This window comes from Melopsittacus undulatus, chromosome 5 (assembly GCF_012275295.1).
Source record: "Melopsittacus undulatus isolate bMelUnd1 chromosome 5, bMelUnd1.mat.Z, whole genome shotgun sequence".
NCBI lineage: Eukaryota > Metazoa > Chordata > Aves > Psittaciformes > Psittaculidae > Melopsittacus > Melopsittacus undulatus.
This window is the reverse complement of record NC_047531.1, coordinates 42522315-42543314: the sequence shown is the minus strand read 5'-3', so window position 1 is coordinate 42543314 and position 21000 is coordinate 42522315. Positions and strand designations below refer to the sequence as shown.

The following is a 21000-nucleotide window of genomic DNA, read 5'->3' as shown; positions in this document are numbered from 1 at the left end:
AAGTTCAGTAAGGAGAAGTGCAAAGTCCTGCAACCAGAAAGGAACAACCTCATGCACCAGTATGTGGTGGGGACTGACCAGCTGGAAAGCAGCCTTGCAGAAAAGAAATGTGGATCTGCTGGACACCAAATTTACCATGAGCCAACAGTACGCCCTTGTGGAAAAGAAGGTTTATGGCATCCTGGGCTGCATTCAGAGTGCTGCCAGCAGGGTTAGAGAGATAATCCTTCCTCTCTACTTAGCACTGGTGAGATCATACCTGGGTCCAGTCCTGGGCTCACCAGTACAAGAAAGACATGGACCTACTGGACAGAGTTCAGTGAAGGGCCATGAAGATGACAAACGGACTGAAGCAGCCCCCTATGAGGGAAGGCTGAGAGATCTGTGATGGTTTAGAGTGGAGAATAAAAGGTTTGGAAGTAAATTTATTAACGCATATAAACACCTGAAGGGAGGGTACAAAGTAGAATGAGGCTCTTTCCAGTGGTGCCCAATGACAGGACCAGAGGTAATGGGCACAAACTGTAACACAGGAGATTCCCTCTGAACATCAGGAAACACTTTTTTATTGTGAGTGGCACCAAACACTGGCACTAGTTGCCCAAAGAGGTTGTGTAGTCCTCGTCCATGGAGATACTCAAAAGCTGTCTGGGCATAGTCCTGGACAGCTAGTTCTAGGTAGCCCAGCTTGAGCAGGAGGGTTGGAGCAGATGACCTCCAGAGGTGATAGGATCACAGAATATTTGGGTTGGAAGACACCTTAAAGACCATCTAGTCCTATCCCCCCTGCCATGTGCAGGGACACCTTCCACTAGCTTAGGTTGCTCAAAGCTCCATCCAACCTGGCCTTGAATACTGTCAAGGATGGGGCATCAACAGCTTCTCTGGGCAACTTGTGCCAGTGTCTCACCACCCTCATTGTAAAGTATTTATTCCTTATATCAATGCAAATGTACCCTCTTTAAAATAGTTGCCTCATGGCCTGTCACTACAGGTAAAAAGTCTCTCTCTGTCTTTTGTTTACGTTCCCTTTATATGTTGAAAGGGCACAATAAGGTCTCCTCAGAGCCTTCTGTTCTCCAGGTTGAACAAGCCCAGCTCTCTCAGCATTTCCACATAGGAGAGGTGCTCCAGCCCTCTGATCTGAGGTTCCTTCCAACCTCAATCATCCGGTGAGTCTATGTTTTTTCTAGGAGCTCAAATTTTAGATCCTAGTGAATAAAATCTCTATATGATACTGATGTGGCTATGTTGAAATAAGGTGCTCAATTTAATTTATAGTGCTTGCTATTTTTTAGGAGGAACATTAATTACAAAAATCTCCTTGTTATTGTTCCAAGTTTGAAAGTGACTTTTATATCTTTACTTCATGGTGGAAAACTGAATTAGGTGGACAAATTAGAAAAGGTTTTTTGGCATACTTTGTCATACTTAATACATTACATCCACTAGAAATCTGATGCATATTTCTATATGCATTTGGCATAGTGACACACTGGAACTACCACATTCAGCAATGACACTTCTTGGTCTATGAATATGTAATATTTGTGGCACAGTCTTACTTATACAGCAGAATAAACTCCTCTCTTCCTTTAGGTTGTAACCTTATGCTTGGAGATGCAAGTTTTTTGAGTGCATAAGATTTTTGCAGTCATAACATGGTCAAGTTGATATTAATCATTTATTTGCTTTCCCCTACAAAATACTGCTTTCCAGCTACACAATTCTTATCAAATATATGCACCACAATTTGTGCTATGACAAGCCTTCAACTTAATCTAACACTAAAAATAGAAGCAAATATGACTTCATCATGGTCATTTGACTGTCCGTCTCCAAGAAATGCTTTACCCACAAAGGCATCTTGCGCATTTGTGTTCCAACTGAGTGCTCCAATTCTATATGTCACTTGAATCTGTTTGTTTCAGGTGCCGCTGTTACTAGCTGTGTTCTTCTGAAAGGAGTACAATAAATCTAAAGATTGAGAAAGAATAAAATACAGGAAGCACTGAGTAGTGAGGAAATACTGTGTTTCCTGTTGATGGCTTAATCAGACTTATGAGGTCTTTCTCTGCCAAAAAAAAATATTTTACAAATCAATGTTTTTCTTTCAAGTCAGAACAAAAGGTCAACCCTTCTACAGAAGTGAGCACTTCCTCCTGTTCAGTTTCCTGATGGGCCTCCAGAGCGGTGATGAGCAGGGAGGGAGGTAAGCTTTCAGGATAGAAATCATATGTGTGCAAATCACTGACTCCACATTTCTGAAACAGAAATAGGCTTCTCTGGAAGCATTGAGACAAGCTCTGCCTTTTATCCTTCTAGTGTAAAGCTACAAAGTTCTTTATGCTGAATTTACAGGACGAGAAAATTAAGCAAAATTAAAAAAAGAAATCCCCACATGATTCTAACCAGAGAACTGGAAGATTAGTAATGTTTCCCTTTTTACTTCTTCTTTTAGCATGAAAACTAGTTCTTTTAACCAGGAGGGTCTGAGATGAGATGGTGGTGAAAAGAGAATCAAAGATCAGAGACAGGGCAAAAGATTAGGCTAAACAAGTTTGAATGCATAGGTTTAAACAGAGGTTCCCAAAACCCTGACTGAAGCATTCCAAGTGCACAGAAAAAAACTCTTTAGACCATATTCCATGCCTTTGATTTTAGGTCCAGGACATGAACACATACTTTAAACAAAACTGAAAACCTCAAAGCACCAAATATGCAGCTCTATTTACTGTTGTATATTCAATAAATCGTTGTGCTTCTTCTCTTCCTGGTTCTCTCAGCAGTCTTTAGCAGAGGTGATTTAGCAGTATTTTTTTATCTATCTATAATGTAGGTGTGCAACTTGAAAATGACAGTATATTTTGCAAGGCCTGTTGTTAAAGACAGCACCTTCTTTTTCCACATGAAATAAAAGATGCATGTATTTTCTTTGCTACCTATGAGTATCTGGATCCTGCTGCAAGAATATTTTTCCCCACTTGGAGTTAAGGTTTTATGATGCAGATGATTTATTGACTGTCTGCCACCAGAGTAAAGAGCATGACAATGCAGAGAAGAAAACTCATTAAAAAGCAAAGCTGTGACACCCCAGTCAAGGTTCCATCTCTGAGCTTTGTCAAGAAATGAGCTACTTCTGCAGCTATACATCAACATGAAGCAAATGAAAGCAATAGAAGAAAACTAAGTGAGCAGAACTATTTGTCTTTAAAACACATAGGCACTATGAAGAAAAACTTTTATGGGTTTGGTAGATCTACTGAGACAAATAATCATGTTGGGAACAGTAAAGAAATTATTTGCCAAGAAGCACTGAGAGGGGTTGTGAGATGATCACTTGTTTTGTAAAAACATGCCATAGGTACAAGGCTTATATTCTGATTTTAACGGACTTTGCATTGAATTGAAAAGGCTGATTATATACTCTTTTTTTTCCACAGTGAAAAACATAACCTCAAGGATACAGAACTGGCTGTGCTAATAAGACCTTACAGCAACAACAGAAAACTAATTACTAATCTAGCAGTAGCTATCAAGAAAACCCTTTTACTCTTTTTCAGTGTGCAACAAAACCCAAAGATTTGCCTATGAGCATTGTATAACTCTAAATGAGTCAGTTCGTTAAATTAAATGATTGTACGCTGCCTTTGGAACTTTGTCAGTTTTAAATGCCTTCTGCAGCCAAATGACAGCAGAGATGACTTTGCTTTCAAGACAAATTGACATTGAAGTTGTGGTAATTTCGAAGGACCTTCATAGGTAGCTGTGCAGAATGTATGTGTTACCCCTCCCCCCATTCATGTTTTACCTGCATCCCCTGTAGACCAGTCAGTGCTGGGATCCCAGGTAGTATTTCCATGGCTCTTAGGTCCTGTGCTTAGACTTAGAAAATGCAGCATTTCCAGACTAAGAGATAGCTGTGTGGCAGGACACTCTGCTGTCCCTATTTCTCAAAGTTACTTTGTCATATACATAATTAAGATAATGCCCAAAGAAGAGGTAAATGCCCCATCTTTTGCAGTGTTCAAGGCCAGGCTGGACAGAGCCTTGGTCTAGTGTGAGATGTCCCTGCCCATGGCAGGGGGGTTGGAACTAGACGACATTAAGGTCCTTTCCAACCCAAACCATTCTAGGATTCTGTGATTGCTAAGCACAAAAGTAGTAAGAGAGGCAGCACACTTATTGGCTGTTACTACTGCACACTTCCAATGCATGGCTTTATGTCTGAAATAAACATAATTATAGACTTGCCTAAATATCTTCACTTTCCAATAGTTCAATTTTCATTGAATGTCTCAAATTAGTACAAAATACACACAGGAACAGAAGTTCTAACCATAAACCTGACTGCTCCTGAGAGATTTCAAAGACCTCTCTTGTTCACTAGTGACATGGAAGAGAAATGCTCTCTCTGAAGTAGTCTTCTTAAACAGCAGCGAAGTGGCAGGAGGCTTTGCATCATTAAAGGCCCTTTATTTGACAGTTGTTGAGTCACTTTGTGGAGTGATGTACTAAAAAGATACACTACAGATAAGGTCAATAGCAGCAATATTTATTCCAGTAGTGAAATTCTGCAGCAGAATGGAAAACGGATTTGAGAAATCAAAGAACTGCATCATGTGTGACATGGATTATTTTCAAGGCAGATGTCTTAGAGGAATTCAGCTGCAACAATACCGTAGTAGTTGGACTGGCACTCCTGGGCATCAAAAATTGCTGACTTTCCTCAATGAAGATGTGTTGTGTATTTGCCTTCTGTTTTTTGATCCCATAAGGGATGCAATCCCACTTCACTTTTTTTTTTTTTCTTTTCTCTAACCAGGAGGACTAGAAGTATTATTGTTGTTTAAGGGAAGCTCTGATTTGGTTGAACTTCCAGTTATCAGCAGGTGGCGAGTGAAATTAAATAAAGTATTTGGAAATCTATCTTAAATTGAGAGCTCACATCTGTGAATACCCAATGGATAGATTTCGAAAACATGATGTGTTGCTCTTACAAGCTGTCATTGATTAATGTTTCTGGGAGGTAGGTGTGAATCTTTACAATAAAGTTCCAGAATCACATACTTAATTTTGTTTCATTTACAAAGGAATTTATGAGAAGTGTTTGCATAAGAATGCAAGGGCTAAAAGAAGTAAGAGGAAATTAAGTTATTTTTAATTAAAGCCCAAGGACTCTGACAGAGCTAAGACTCAGGATAACATTTCGCCTCTTGCAAATTCTGGGCCAGGACTCGCCCCTACTATTGAAAGTGTATCCCGGGACAGGGCTCTCTACAGAGCTCTGCACCCTAGTGCCTGTCTGAGTAGCTCACTTGCTCAACCATCACAGGATCCACCACTTTTTCACAGACGTAAAATTTGTATTCACCACACTGTGCAGTGTCTATGTTTGCACCTTGAAGCCACACACAGTCTAGAGAAGGACTTGAGTTGGCTCATTGGATCTGAAACCTGTGAAAAAAATAGCAGAGATACTCATCATCCCATGGAAAAATTCACAGGCTGATACAATTCCTGACTGCTGCTAGCCATTTGACCCATGAGTTCTCTGCTGGGGGCTTGCCTAGGTTGATGAGTGAATGATGATGGGAAACCTGTCTGCTGACAAGCAGGCAGGGCGATAGGCCATTACTGAGTGAAAGTTAAAGGTTGCTGCTTCTGACTCAGAACAAATATGCCTGGACATGGTCTGCTCCTATCTGTGTAAGGACTTACAGATCAGGGGAAAAAGCTGATCCATCCTCCCACAGCCAGGGCCCCTCGGCTCTGTTGTGAGACAGCCCAATCCAAAAAATGGAAGAACTGCGAGACAGTGCTGATTGCATTATGAAGTCCTGTGGGGAAATAAATTCAAAGCCTGTGAATGACATCCCTGCTTCAGTCACAACAGCCTATGATTTGGAAAAGCCAAGAGGCAAATGAAAGTGAGCTGCTCACACCTGTTTCCCAAGTGCATCTGAGCCCTGCCTCCTACTTCTGGCAATCAGTGCTGTTTTGGACACAGGGAAAATGAACCCCCTGAAAGCTTTCATAGTTCTCAGCTAAGACCACAGCTGAGATGAGATAACCAATGACAGGACATAAACTGGGTAATAGGTATAGGATAACAACTTCCTTACAACACTCTGGTTGCATAAGCCAGGCACAAAAAGGCATTTGAATCATTTGTTATCCTTTTACACAATAAATTCAAAATACAGACAATAAAACCATGGAGTTCAAGACATAATCATAGAATGGTTTGGGTTGGAAAAGGACCTTAAGATCATCTAGTTCCAATCCAGATGCCTCACATTAGACCATGTCACCCAAGGCTCTGTCCAACCTGGCCTTGAACACTGCCAGTGATGAAGCATTCACCACTTCTTTGGGCAACCTGTTCCAGTGCCTCACCACCCTCACTGTAAAGAACTTCTTCCTTATATCTAACCTGAATTTCCCCTGCTTAACTTTGAACCCAAAACCCCTTGTCTTATTGCTGCAGTCCCTGATGAAGAGACCGATTGCCATTAAGGGTCTGGGTAGAACTTCCTTTGCTCTCAAGAGCTCTTCTGATTGTGCTTTATCTGTTACTTCATCTACAATGTAACAGTCAGAAAAAGATACAGATCCTCTTCTGCTGGTATGGGAGAAGGTGTCAGGGAGCAGGCCAAGCTGGTGAGCTTTCTAGTTGTGAACAGCAAGAAGCTGAAGGCCAGGCTTCTAATGTTTGCTAAGTAGCTTGCCCCAGCAAGAAAACAGAAGAGTTGCCAACCAGTACTACTAGCTCAGTTATATTTGCCCTGAGGTGGGATGGGATCTAGACCCATGTTGGGTCTCCTGTGAAGTCAGTAGAGAGGCACCAGGGAGGGTGCAGTTACAGTACAGGCAGGTGGAATCCAAAGAGGCATGGTCAGTTTTTGTTGCTGGTCCAGCACACAAATGCCATGGCATACTGCATCATTGGAAAGATGGAATGGCCACAGTAAATTGAAGAGTGTATACTTACAGAGAAAAAAAAAATGTATCTTTACCAGCTTTTCCTTACTCTCTATCTTAATAAGTCTGGACTCCAGAGCTGAGCATTTTGCCTTGCTTTCTTGCCAGGTTTTCCATTCCTCTGAAAAGAAGTAGCAGTTCTCCCCATACTGTAGCCAGTTCTCAGGGCAAGGAATACATTTATGTCCTTAAAAACAACAGAGTACCTGATCAGGTTTGTCAGTGACATCAATTTCTAGTGGTCTAGTGGATCCCTGCAGGATCACTAGAGCAGTGCAGAGCCTCTCTATCACAGAGGAGCAACAATTCCTCCTTCATTCTGCAGATAAATGTGTGTCTTCATCAGAAACTTAATAAATCCAGTTGCCAGAAGACCAGAAAAACATTTCTAAATAAAAATCAGAAAAAACAAATAATAAAGATTTTTTGAATCTGACTAGGAAATCTGGAGGTGCCGGTAAGATACAAATAGAGGAAATTTTGGAAGGTCGAGCCATGTGCATAGACATGGATCTAGGTGGATGTAAAAAAAACCCCTACACTTTCAGTCATATGGGTTCTGTTCATGTGAACACACTTTTAATTTCTTGTTAACATAGAATCATAGAATGGTTAGGGTTGAAAAGGACCTTAACAGCTAAGTGCTTTACAATTCAATTTATTCTTCAACTTTTCTTAAAGCATTTCATGCTTGCTGTGGATTTAGTGTGCAGATCGGAGAGCCAAAGTGAAAGATGAGTCTGTTAAAGAAAATGCCTTTTGGACAGCTGCACTTTGACCCTATTCTGCCACATTATTCTGTTAGCTGTCTCTTGGAACCCCAAGTAGTACTGAAGCCAGGAGGAACACAAAATGTTGGATTTTTCTTTCACTCCTGCACCATTTGGGGAGCTCCATTTCTAGCTGGAAACTGAAATAATCACAAGCAGCAAAAAAACCTGCCAGCCAAAGTATTTTGAAGACCTCTGGGAACTGGGTCCCAACCATAGGATGAATCATATTCATGGATCTCCAGTTCATAGGACCATTTTATACTGTAACAAACCAGTGCCAGCTGGGAATTTCAGGACTTGACGCTGGATGGCAATAGGTAACACAGCACAGTGCACTTGACTCTTACAAGTACCTTATGGTTTGTGTTAAACTGAAATGCAGACATCTACACAGATGATAACCTTGCCACTCTCTCACAAGATGATAATTTATTATGATCCTTTTCCCTCTGCAGTATGATAATCCAGCATATTCAGCTAATACATCATTAAAGTTTCACATCATTATTTTGCATAAGAAAAAAGGAAAAAATACCTTCATCATAAAGTCTGTAAACTGTTAAAGCCAGTGATTACAATCACATTTGGTAGAGAGCAGCAGTACTTACACTGCTGCATCCACTACTGAATAACACAATGAAGATGTCTTGAGAAATCCAAGCTTTCCAAACAATTAAAGCCAGTAGTAATTTTCCATCAAAACATTTTTACTATAATTGCCTGAAACCGACTGCGAAAGAAAGAGCAGTAACATCAACAAATCATCAATTAATTAATTTCTATTAGAAATACCTTGGGTTTTGTTGTTGTTGTTGTTTTTAAAGTATCAAAATTGTAGTATTTTCTGAATTAAAATATTTGGTTTAGGATATAAACCAGCTCCATTATAAAAATTCTATAAACATACTTCAGAAATACTGATGCTTAAAAAATTATCAAAAAGGAGATGCAGCTTGAAGTTTGTTTTTAAATTAAACCATTCAGGGTTATGTTAGAGATTTTGATTTGTCCTTCCAATATGGTTGACAAAAAAAAGAAAAGAAATCAATCTGTGTCTACCATAAAGCAATGCAACCATCATCTTCCCACCACTGTGTACCTCTGTGGGTGGCAAGCTGCTTTACAGTCTCTGTCAAGTTCAAATTCTGAGCCTGGAGGAGCTCTAGTTGCTGGTTGAGGCTTTCCATAACTGCCTTTTGCAGGGTGAAGTTTTCATCCCTTCATACATAAGATGAGAGACCAGGATGACTTGAATCACAGCAAAACAAGAAGGAAATTGTTCCATTAATATTAAAGCTAAACTGCCCAATGCAACCTGAATAAACTTACCAAAGACACACGTACCTCCCCATAACTGAATATATCTGACCTACTTACAGGTTGTGCACACCCATAAGCATGACAATCCCAATTTCAAAGACTGGGAGATCTCTTGGGTGGGTCAACTCTTCCAGCAAGGGAGGGTTTCTTTGCATTATTAAATTTCCTAAGCTAATCCTCTTCCTTAACCAATTTCCTAGGCTTTTAGTTGCTCATACTCAACTCTGAACACCCCTTCTGTGACCATACTTACACTTGGCAGCCAAGACTCCTGCAGCTGCCACTGAACTCAGGCAGAAAACCCCAAGTACCATTGTAGCCAGTCGCCAACAAGAAGATGGGCTGGAGGAATCTGAGGGAGACAAAAAGAAGCAAAGGCAGCAAGAACAGGAACCTCTCATCTTTGTATCTGCAGATCCTATGTTGCACAAGACAACATGAACGGTAGTCTCCCCAGTGAATTTCTGAGTTTCCAACTAGTGTGTGGTATTACATTATGAAAACTGTCCCCTCATTTAGGCCATGGCCAGTCCCCCCACTCCTTAGCAGCTGGGGGCTGGAAAGAGAGCAAGTCATGGAGACTAGCTTAGACAGGAGCTTTCCAGAGAAATGAACTGGACAAATAAAGCTGAACAGCACAGAATTACAGATGTGGGAAAGAATATCAAGGAAGTATTTTTGCTTACAACATAGCTGAAATTTTCATATGTAGACAGGTATTGGTATTTTTACTTTTGATTGCCTAACCTGCCAAGAAGGAATAAATTCACTGTTTTAGAAAATAACCTCAGAAATAGTCCCCAGTGAAAGCCCTATAAAATAACCTGAAACTAGTGTACACAGATGTGAACAAGACACAGCTGCACAGAAACAGTCTCACACCTGGAAATGCACACACCCATTCTTGCAATATGGACTAATGCAAGTGTCTGTGTGAATTTACACAGTCCCAAAACTTGGAGGAAATTACTCCTTCCAATTTATTACTTTTGTGTTCTTTTACTAGAGCCCAGTCTGAAATGTCAGTAGGAATACTAATATTATGTTGAAGTCACCAGCAGAAATATCAGCATATCAACCTGTGGTATTTCTGCATTTTATTCCCTGTGCTCCCTAAACCTTTAACCAAACAAAGAACCCTACTAGATTACTGGGCATTCAGGTTCAGCTTCCAAGAATAAAACTCAAGGACGCCTTAAGAATTAAGAATGAGATAATCACTGGCTAGTCAATAAGGGGAAATTTCCTTCAGAAAAAGCTTTTTAATCTACTAGATTATTATCAAATTTATCAAATGCATCACCACACATTTAGTCAGGCTGGAACATAAAATTCTCATCGCTTTGCTACTACCTTCCATACTGAGCAATTCTAAAGCATAAAGAATGTAGATATGCAATCAGTCACATTCCTCCCTTCCTCTGTGAAGCTATGTAGCATAATTTCTATGATTTTAAAGTACAAAAAGGTATTTGTCCATCTATTCCTTTCCTTGAGAGAAAACATCTTTTCCTCTAGCATTTACTGTGTTCAGTTTGTCAGATTTAAATGAGTAAATTTGAAAGACTTGCAAATTCCCTTTGGCAGATACTTCATTAAATTCCAAGAACTGACACTTAATGTCCAACTGGAACATGTCTATTTTTACTTAACTATATCCCACAACCTTATTTATATCTCTCCTCTCAAACTGAAACAGTTTTTCACATTCTCCACCCTTCTATTCTTTTTAATCTCCTGCTTTCTTTCTTTTCTCCCTCCAATTTCTTAGAAGATTGGAATCCAAAGGGCTTCCAGGAGCCAGATACTTCTTGGTAGGTGACATCCTCCTCTGAGCACCACATCAGAAAAGCTCTTCAAGGTGAGAATTTGCCTTGGAAAGAACTCCCCCTCCAGCACCACCATTACCTTTTGCTGCAGCAGTCTGGAGCTCCTGGTCCTGAAATTTTTCCAGTGTCATGAATTTCAGATCTGCATAGGTCACTTCTTCACTTGTCATTTCTGGCGAGGTTACAGGAGAATTCAAAAGTTTTATTAGTCCTGCAGGAGAAATAGGGATAATCTGATCTGAGATGAAACAAACCATCAGTGTCATTGAGAGCTAACAGAATGATTCATGCAAAAGTTGAACGGGTTTTTTTGCTCATGCTAAAGGATTTCATGACGCAGTGATACTGGGGGTTGTTTACATGCAGCAGAGTCCCAGAATAGTATTTAAATCTCCTCTGCATGTGCAAAAATTCAGTGGGGCATGGAAATCTTACAGTTCTCAGTTCCTGGAACAGATGCCTAGAGTTCCCTAATTTGAGTACATCCTTTCTGTAGGAAAAAAAAAATAAAAGAAGGAAGGGGAGATGTGAAAAGGAAATTACATTAATTTTGGATTACACTCATTAGACAATTCCCTGAACTTTTTCAGCAGCAGGAGTGTTTGTTTCCTGGGTTTATTATACAGTGATAAATATTCAGTAAATTCAGTGAGAAGGGCTCCTTGATTTCTCAAGTGGCACAGGAGAACTGGTGGCAAAATGAAGTGAGCAACATCCTGATACCCTTTACTTACTGTTTGTAAGCACACACATCACGTTTGTCTTAATGGGGTACCACAGTGACTTGTCACAGACATTGCCCATTCCTAGGACACAAAGAAATTAATCCAGGTTTCCTATCTGCTGTTCTAGGTATGACTGCACTGTAAAAGGTAATAAGCTGAAGATATCTCCTGAACTAATGGGGAGTCTGTGTAGAAAACTTATGTACCAGTGTATGATGCTGTGCTCCTGGACTTGATCTGGGCTGGACATAATCTAGGCATAGGCACATGTGATAATCACTGTGTTTAGCAAGAGTGATTGATAGAGCACAGCAGCATACCCTTTCCTCTAGGGCTGCTGCTGCATCCAAGAAGGGATGTCAGCTTTAGTACCTGCACCATGCTCTTTGGAAATTTGAGCACTAGAAATAAGATGGAGAAACTTAACTGGTCCTGCATTTCTTGGTATTTCTAGGTTTGATGGCAAAATGACAGGAATGAGATCTGACTTTTAAGTTTTACTTCATATGGCTCTACTTCACACAGCTCCAGAACTGCTGCTCTCACCAGCTGTCAACTCAGGAACAAGCATGAGCACAGAACACAACCCCCCAGCACAACATCTCATCAAGCCTTTGCCAAGCCCAGGCTACTGGAGATAGAACTCCCTGGGTCCAGGGCAGAAGACACTCACTGACTTATCTTACCATGGAAAAAGCAGATGCAGTGACTTAGACTCCAGCATTTGGGCAGACAAATATGGACAAATAAATATTAATTTTCAGGATTGCCTTATGCTACCTTCAATGAGCTGCATAAGGCTCATTGGAGACAGAGCTTTTGAAACCTCTGTCACATTTTCTGTCAAGGAGAGGTAACCCTTATGTCCTAGATATGTCCAATGTGGAAAGAGCGTGTGTGCTGGTTTTGGCTGGGATAGAGTAAATTTTCTTCATAGCAGCTAATATGAGCCTATGTTTTGGAACTGCGTTGAAAACAATGTTGGTAACAGAGGGATGATTCAGTAGTTGCTGAGCAGCGCTTACACAGAGTCAAAGCTCTTTCTCCTTCTCACCTTAACCACCAGTGAGCAGGCTCGGGATATCAAGAAGTAAGGAGGGGACACAGCTGGGACATCTGACCCCAGCTGACCCCAGGGATATCTCATACCGTATGGCATCAGTATATGATATGGGATCTGCTCAGCATATAAAGCTGGAGGGAGAAGAAAGAAGGGAGGACTGCTCAGTATGATGGTGTTTGTCTTCCCAAATAACTGTTATGCAGAATGGAGCCCTACTGTCCTGGAGAACATCTACCAGTGATGGGAAGTGGTGAATGAATTCCTTGTTTTGCTTTGCTTCTGTGTGTGGCTTTTGCTTTACCTATTAAATTGTCATTATCTCAACCCATGAGTTTTCTCACTTTTGCTCTTCTGATTCTCTCCCCATCCAACCAGGCAGGAGTGAGTAAGCAGCTGTGTGGAGTTTAGTTACCAGCTGTGGTTAAATTATGACTTCATGGAATGTGGGAGGGAAGTGTACTGCTTCTTTATGCACAGTTTATCAAAAAAGGATCTGGTTTTGCTTTGCAACAAACAGATCCCTTTTGGATTATTATCAACCAGTGTAAAATACATGAAAGCCTTGATAATTATGTGTCTTATATAATAGGTAATAAGTACGATGTCTTACTACACCTGCAGAAGTATCGAGGGCTCTTCTGAGCCCCAAATGGGTTTCCATACTTCGTATTTCAAAATGTCCATGAGGAAGCATTGGGGATGACTAATCAAGCTGGCTCTAGTAGAAGACTCCTTTGAAGAGTAACAGAGAACAAGCAGCAATTTCTCAACAACTTCTAAGAGCAGTACAACAGCAGTTTTTCAGCTCATTAGGAAGCTTTACTCCCAGTTAAGTTGTGCTACCGATGAAACGAAAATTAGAACTGGGTTGAGATGCATCCCTTGATGCAACCAGAAGAGGGAAGCAGAGAGGACACAAGTGTTTTCTGTCCATACCGTAATCTGCTTTCTCTGGCATCCAAGGAAGGATATGTTCAGCTCACAGATTCAGACTATGGAATGGACTCTTAAGATTTTAAACAAAAACAAAGAAGAGAGAAAAAGTCAGTATATTTTTGTTTTAGCAATTCTCTAAGAGTCTGATCACATATTTTAAACCTTTTGAAAGGTGGTAAGGGGAAAATACGAAAGACAAAAGTCACTTCAATATAGCATAAAGCAAATAAAGATAGAATGGAGATAACTGAGGCAAAATACGTAATGTGTAATGTGAAGAAATTTAAAGCATTCTTGAATGATAGGCTAGCAAGGCCATAGGTGGATTACTGGAAGCACAGTATTAATGGTAATACCATAGAAATAGAAAAAGAGTGATCAGTAAGATTCATCAAGATGAGTTATGATATGCACTTAACAGGAAGGGTCACTGTTTCGTGTCACACTAATGCTTTTTCTTTAGAGAAATTTTTTATCATTTTATCTGATATTCCTCCAGTTTAATCCTTCTAGAATTTGAAATTCTTATGAATTTCAGGTAAAAGTCAAGTGATAATCTACTGAATTATCACACTGACATTAAAAAGCCCCCGAAAAACATTGTAAATTTGCACTTTTCATATTGAATCCTACCAGTGTTAAAAGTTATACATATAAGAAAGGCTACTTTACAGTTCTGCTGGGTCTTTTCTTCTAAAACTCTTACAATACACAAAAGAATTTAAGGAGAAAGACAAAGAAGGAGAGAGACAAAAACAGTATTGGGCAATTCTCATATAAATACAAAGCAAATGCCTCATGCTTTTATGTTTCTTATTTGTCCACCAGATCTCAGAAACGTTCTTCTAGTAATCGAGTGGGATGGATAGATTGATGGATGGATGGATGGATGGATGGGTGATAGATAGATAGATAGATAGATAGATAGAAAAACTCATGCTAAGGGATGTTTATACTGCATCACTGCTTTTATAATTAGAGAATGGTAAACTTTTTTCAGCCTGCCTTGAGAGAGTACATTATGTTCATGAATCCATTGGTCCTGCTCTGCAACTCTAAAATGCATCACCAGGGCTAATGATTCACCAGTTTTATGTGAATGCATTGTAACTGCAACATGGGGCAACAAGTTTCTCTAGTTGCTATCTTGCCCTTACCATATATTAATGTACCAGTCCCAGATGGTTCCCTAACACAAATAGTAACACATTACTGCAGAGTGTTTTCTTTCTCAGCTATTCGAAAGAGAAGGTGAACACAATTATATGCATGTAAATAACACTCTGAATAGCCGTGAGCAGTAACAGAAATCTAAAGCACTTCTACAAGAGAGAAAATTAATGGTTCATTGAATGCAACCTACTAATATAATCAGCTGCAGGACAGATAGTGTCCAGGTCAACATGTATTCCCTGTAATGCACAACACTGACAGGGACTTGGCTGGCCATGCAGGAAGTTCAGGTAATAGGCATGGTGGAGGAGCCTTAAAATAGGAGATACAAGAGGTGTTGCATATGCATATATATGTGTGTGTGTGCATATGCATACATATATGATATGACCTATGATACATATGCACAGATGTAAGAAAAATAAATGCTACAGCTGAACCCAGGGCAGATATGTGCATATCTGTTGCATTCATATACACATATATACATATAACTCTCTGTATAAAATGCTGTATATAATTATTATATTGCAAATTTTTTCACTTCAGCAGGAACATCTTGCTTGTAACATGCACTCTGGATGTTGACCCTATGGCTAAAGTCAATAGATTGGATCCACAAAGGTGGGACATTGTGAGGGCAGGGACAGAAATGGTACTGGAGGAGGGAGAGGAATCTAAATTTCATTTAAACAGGTCAGTAACATGACCTTCAGCACACCCCCCTCAGGCTATGGGCGGGGAAATGAATAATTGGGAATGAACAAACTCAGAGACCCTTTCTGCTCACAGAAGGGAAGGGTCAGGTCTGCAGAGATCTCATGATACCCTTCACTGAACTAGTTCAACATCTAAAGTAAGAACTTGTAGCGACTGCTTTTCCCCTGATCTGACTGGAAGGCTTTAGAGATCTCTTCAAAAGAGGGAGAGAAGCAGGCCCAGAGAATAACAAAAGGAGACAAACAGAAACAAGTATGAATTGCCAGTGACAAAGAGAGAAAGCAAAAACCTGAAGGGCAGAGAAGGATAGACCCAGAGGAGGAGAGGAAGAGATAGAACAGGAAGAAGGAACTGGATTCAACACCCAATAAGAAATATGCTCCTGGTCAGTGGACTGGTGAGGACGAACAGAAACTAAAGGACAAGAAGAGACACCAAGAGGCCACTGAACTACCAACCCTACAGGGATGCATAGCCCAGCCATGATCTGCTTTGGTTTAGGGTGCTTCTTATGGGTAAGTCGCATCTCAGGCTCCTTTTCATGGGATCTCTGCTCAGTTACGAAGTTACCTTAGAAAGATGGAGAAGTGTTAGCAATTGACAGTCACAATAATTTCCCTGATGTTAGAAAGAACTAGACATATAAAAGGCATACATGCAGAAGAGAAGAATATTTGCTGCTATTCCAGAGATGGTAACACAGATATCAGGGTACTCAAAGAAATTAGGAGTGCTGGAGAGTAGTGCTAAGTAGGATTTTAATGACTGCAGGAAGTTAAGATATAAAACAATGCAGTTGGTATCACAGAAACTTCAAAACTACTGTAAAACATCTGATGCATACAAAGGAAGATAAATAACAGTAAGTTCTTACCATACGAGATTCAGACTGGTAACAATCCAGGTAGGCAAAGCTGTACATGGCAAACTTAATTCACTCTATTTGTGTCTTGTTTGGTTTTCCCCTTCTAGTTATCCCAAGTCAGAGGTGAGGAAAACTGTCTCAACACTGAACTGTGAGTATTTGTCAATTTTGCACTTTTTTAAGAAGACAATGATAGACAAAAGCAATAGTAGACATCACTGTTATGATGTGATGGCTGACAATGTGATGGCTGCAGCTTATTCAACTGCAACTACTGAAAACTGCAACTACTGAAAACTGCAACTACTGAAAATCTCCATCTCTTTGAATGTGAAGTGTATTAATTACTATTTAATTGAACAACATACTGATCATGCCATACTGTTCCTGCTACCTATTTGTGTAACTGTAATAGTCAAGAGCTTTCTGGTGTCATTTTGATTGGCTGAGATTATGAATTTGGAATCGACTGATCCTTGAAAAAAATGGTTTGAAATATACTGCTTTAGTGAATATTACTCTAGGGAATGTCATTTGTAAGAATAATGGAAATTATATTCTGACAAAAGCAAATGTGAATGCAGATCCCTAAGGTTTGTAAACAGACTTGGGCAGGCACAAATGCCAGGAGAACAACAAAGAGATAAAGCCAAACAGAAGGAAAAGTCTATCAGGGAGATTGATGAGGTTGGTCAACTCTATTTTCCACGAAGCTCAGTGAGTTTCTCATCATTGTGCCCTTTAGAAGGTGGATTGTAAGTAAGGAGCATGGGAGGAACCTGAAGAGTGTATGGTAGAGATCCTCCCATGCATTTTGTATTCTATGGCTAACTATTTCTTGTACCCTCTCCTCCTCAGCTGCTCAGGTACGGAGTGGGACCATTTGTGGTATATCTGGTAAGATGGCATATATTTATTGTAAAACTCTGCATCTCTGGACAATTCCAGTAGCAAACAGTGGGATTAAATGCGACTTGCTCAAGTGTGATACCACCTCCCACTTTCCCCTGGGACGCTCTAACGGTCTGCAGTAGCAAGGCAACCCCTTAGATATCACATTGTCTTGAACAAATCTTGACCTGCCAGACTCCTTTTTTATACCACATATTAATTTAGTCTGATTAACAATACCAGTAAATAATTTGTGGCACAGTATGCCCTTTAAAAGGCCCATTTTAGAAGTAATTTTAGTCTGATTCCTTAGTAATTCTCATCAGGATAAGATCAAAAAGATGGACATCTACAAGGCTGCATTGACCAGTATAGCCTGCAGACTGAGAGATGATTTTTCCTCTCTGATTGTCACTCATGAGGACACATACGAAATGTGTACTCCAGTTTTGGTCCCCCAGTACAATGGAGACGTTGGCAAACTGAAGCAAGTCCACTGGAGAGCAAATAAAATGGTCCCAGGTCCAGAGGACATGATGTATGAGGAGGGGCTGAAAGGACCAGGTTTGTTCAGTGTGGAGGAGGCTAAGGGAGCAACCTAATTTCAGTTTTTCACTACCAAAAGTGGATGTTGAGAGAAGATAGAGCCAGAGCTTTCTCAGAGGTGCCCCTGCAGAAGGACATAAGCTGACTGGCTAAGCTGCATACACAGAAATTCTGATCAGACAAAAGAAAAAATGCTTCCCCTGAGGATGGTGCAGCACTGAAACAGGTTCCTGGAGGGGGTATGGGATTTCCATCCCTGGAGACTGTCCAAACTCTGCTGGACAAGGCACCAGACAACTAGACTTTATCTAGCATTGAAATTATCCTTGTTTATGCAGGGAAAGACATGAAGAGTTTCCCTGCAAATAAAATCTTTCTGTCCTTGTCCTGTGTCCTCTCCCTTTCCAGGCTGGTTGTGGTGATCGGTGGGCTGCTGCTCCTGTGTGGCCTGCTTTCCATATGTGTGAGATGCTGTTTTCATTGCCATCACACAGGGGAGGAATCAGGTCCTCAGCCCTATGAGGTTACCGTCATTGCTTTTGATCATGACAGCACCCTCCAGAGCACCATTACCTGTGAGTTGGCTTTGACAGAGGCTGGGGACCTCCATACACCCTGAAGTGAGGGGCTGCACTGACTGGAACCCCAAGGCTGACAGAGGGAATTCATGTCAGAATGCAGAGCAAGCAGCACAAATTAAGGTGTTCACCAGACTTCATGTAGCAAGTGCAGCCAGATAGTGAACCAGCTGTGAGACATGTTTCGGTGGAAATGGGGCAGCTAAGAGCCTTGGTGGCATTTGAGGGAAGGACTGATTATGGGATGTTCCTGATGAGTGTTCACAGGCACCTCTTTTAGGGAAGAATGAAAGGGCAGGAAAAGTCAAACATTTAGGTTGTGGGGAGAGAAAAGCCAGTGTGCTGCAGATATATTTGTCCTCCTCTAATCACATGGTGCTTTCAGGATAAGGCAAAAAGCTTTTGTCTCCTCCCTTTCAGCTCTCCACTCTGTGTTTGGGCCTGCTGCCAGGAGGATATTAGCAGTGGCACACTCCCATAACGCTGCGCAGGGAACACCACCCCTCTCGGCATCAGACACTCCTCCAGTCTATGAAGAGGCTCTGCGCATGAGCAGATTCACAGTTGCCAAGGCAGGGCAGAAAGTGCCAGACCTGGATCCAGTGCCAGAAGAGAAACTGCAGGCATCTGCCGAGGGCAAGGATGCCCAGCCAGCCCTCCCAAGACACTAGTGCCTGTTTCTACTGAATGGCAAATAATACAGAAGAGTTACATGCAGAGACTAATTTTTCTAGGCAGGGCTAGGAATATCAGATTAGCTTTCTTAGTCTAATGTCAAAGGGAAAAAGACTAAAATTCCATATATTTTCAGATCCACCATATTTTGGTGGCTTCTTTTGACACTCCCTTCAGATAATTAGCTATTGACATTCTCCATGTCCATTTATTACATACACACATCACAACTGCCACAGTTTGCACAAATAAGCATAGAGTGGGACCAAGGTGCTGATCCACTTTGCAGGCTACTGACCTGCAGGAGGATTGCAGATGCTGGCTCATTCTGCCTGCCTCCAGCCTAAGTTTCCGGGGGATGACAGAATGATTATCACAGCAGGAAAACACAAGACATATGAGAAGGTCTTGATAACAAATAATAACACCAAACTTCTGAAAAATGCCATTTATAGTACATTAAAAAAAGAAGGTGTATAGGAACACAGTCTGCATGTAAGCAAAAGACAGAATACATTGGTAATATGCGCAGTGTAAGCCTTAAATGCCCTACAGAATATATAGAATTAAGACAGTCCAGTTCTGAATAGGATCTATAGCAATTATGAAATAGTAGTCACAAGCTCTTATATTTTAATTTAAAAAGATTATGTATGCACTAACAGATCAAATGGGAGGGGAGGGAGGAGCAATAACATTACCCCTGAAATAAAGCTCAATCACATTTTTGTTGCATTCATATTTTATCATTTATTAATTATTCCTACTGGTGCTGTCAAAAGCAGATCAAATTAAGTAAGACCATTTAAAACACTTAAGTAATTTCTCAGATAGAAATAATTTGAGTCTTTCCTTAGCAATACAAATATGTTGAATAATTCAGAAATATTAACTGAACTCTTTGGATGACCATAGCTACAGACCATCTGTAAAATGTTTTTTTGGCCTAGGTACTCGTAAGAAGGTGATTCTTGAATTACACCAGTAGTATCTCTACCCCATGTTCAGCAACTGAAAACATTAAAGCAGAAAGATATCAAATATCAGATGAGAAGCATCCATGAATGAACTGCATGTATATGTTAATGTTGATATGAATGCACAGTCATGGATATATCTTTCTGAAGCGTGTGCATGGGTCTTCCTAGTAGAATACCCAAATTCTCACTTTCCTTCATATGCTGATCTTCTTTCCTGTGAAATACAGAAAATATGGTTATTTTGAAGGTAAGGAGTACGAGGACCAGGTCCCCAGATAGGTTTTGGAACCTAACTGCTGTTTCAATTACAGACATAGAGAATTTTAGAGAAGGTTGGTTGTATAGCTTTGGGGATAGCATAAAGCCAAATTGAATGACTAGAATATCTTTGATGATGTGACAGACCTTGCCCAGTCACAGGAGTTTCATATCCATGGGAATTTAATGAGGGTCCTGATTTCCTAGGTGACAGACATCTGCCTCGTCATTGTAACTGCATCATTAGTGAGGGGAAAACTGGCATGGAATGAATGTGACATTAAGGTTATATCTCTTCTGCTATACGGCACACTTGAAATAATAGTAACAGCTGTTTGTGGAACATCTACCAATGTGACTTATTTCATCAGCTGCTCTCTGAAGTCCACTTCAAGCCTGACTTCTCCACCAAGCTACAGAGCATTTCCTGGAAGGCTCTTGTTTACTCTACAGTGAAAGCCTGAAGTAATGAGAGACATTTAGTTTTGCTGAACATGCATCAAGCACTATCAAGCCCAGAAACCTCCTGGAAGCCTTCGCAACGGTTTTCAGGGGAAACATTTCTCTGCCACTTCCTACTGCCTTCTAGCCCCAGGGTATGTGGGCATTTAACACAAGATGGCAGCCCTGCTCCACGGGGCAGTAATCCTGCCTCAAAACAGGAGTGCACAATTTTTAGCAACT

General features: G+C 40.6%; 2 protein-coding genes across 2 annotated transcripts; one reads left to right on the top strand and one right to left on the bottom strand.

Annotated features, from left to right (window-relative positions):
• Positions 1 to 5441: 5441 nt before the first annotated feature.
• On the bottom strand, positions 5442 to 11076 carry LOC101880824 (oxidized low-density lipoprotein receptor 1). The gene is made up of 6 exons (XM_031050195.1): positions 10986 to 11076; positions 9327 to 9429; positions 8857 to 8975; positions 7020 to 7171; positions 5722 to 5840; positions 5442 to 5457 (listed from the first exon to the last, which is right to left on the bottom strand). Exons 1-6 carry the CDS (start codon positions 11074 to 11076, stop codon positions 5442 to 5444), a joined length of 600 nt encoding a protein of 199 aa, XP_030906055.1.
• Positions 11077 to 15990: 4914 nt separating this feature from the next.
• Positions 15991 to 19074, top strand: TMEM52B (transmembrane protein 52B). The gene is made up of 5 exons (XM_005150495.1): positions 15991 to 16038; positions 16496 to 16539; positions 17247 to 17285; positions 18234 to 18400; positions 18824 to 19074. The coding sequence occupies exons 1-5, from the start codon at positions 15991 to 15993 to the stop codon at positions 19072 to 19074; spliced, it is 549 nt and encodes a 182-aa protein (XP_005150552.1).
• The last annotated feature ends 1926 nt before the right edge of the window (positions 19075 to 21000 follow it).

What these genes read in the sequence shown, in the direction of transcription:
- LOC101880824 (XM_031050195.1), bottom strand. Translation starts at nt 11,076, where the DNA reads ATGACAAGTGAAGAAGTGACCTATGCAGATCTGAAATTCATGACACTG. An exon ending in CCAGACTGCTGCAGCAAAAG is followed by an intron (nt 9,430 to 10,985) that starts GTAATGGTGGTG and finishes TGTCTCCCTCAG; the next exon opens with ATTCCTCCAGCCCATCTTCT. An exon ending in GTCTTGGCTGCCAAGTGTAA is followed by an intron (nt 8,976 to 9,326) that starts GTATGGTCACAG and finishes TTATGTATGAAG; the next exon opens with GGATGAAAACTTCACCCTGC.
- TMEM52B (XM_005150495.1), top strand. Translation starts at nt 15,991, where the DNA reads ATGCATAGCCCAGCCATGATCTGCTTTGGTTTAGGGTGCTTCTTATGG. An exon ending in AACTGTCTCAACACTGAACT is followed by an intron (nt 16,540 to 17,246) that starts GTGAGTATTTGT and finishes TCTCCTCCTCAG; the next exon opens with CTGCTCAGGTACGGAGTGGG. An exon ending in CCTCCAGAGCACCATTACCT is followed by an intron (nt 18,401 to 18,823) that starts GTGAGTTGGCTT and finishes CCTCCCTTTCAG; the next exon opens with CTCTCCACTCTGTGTTTGGG.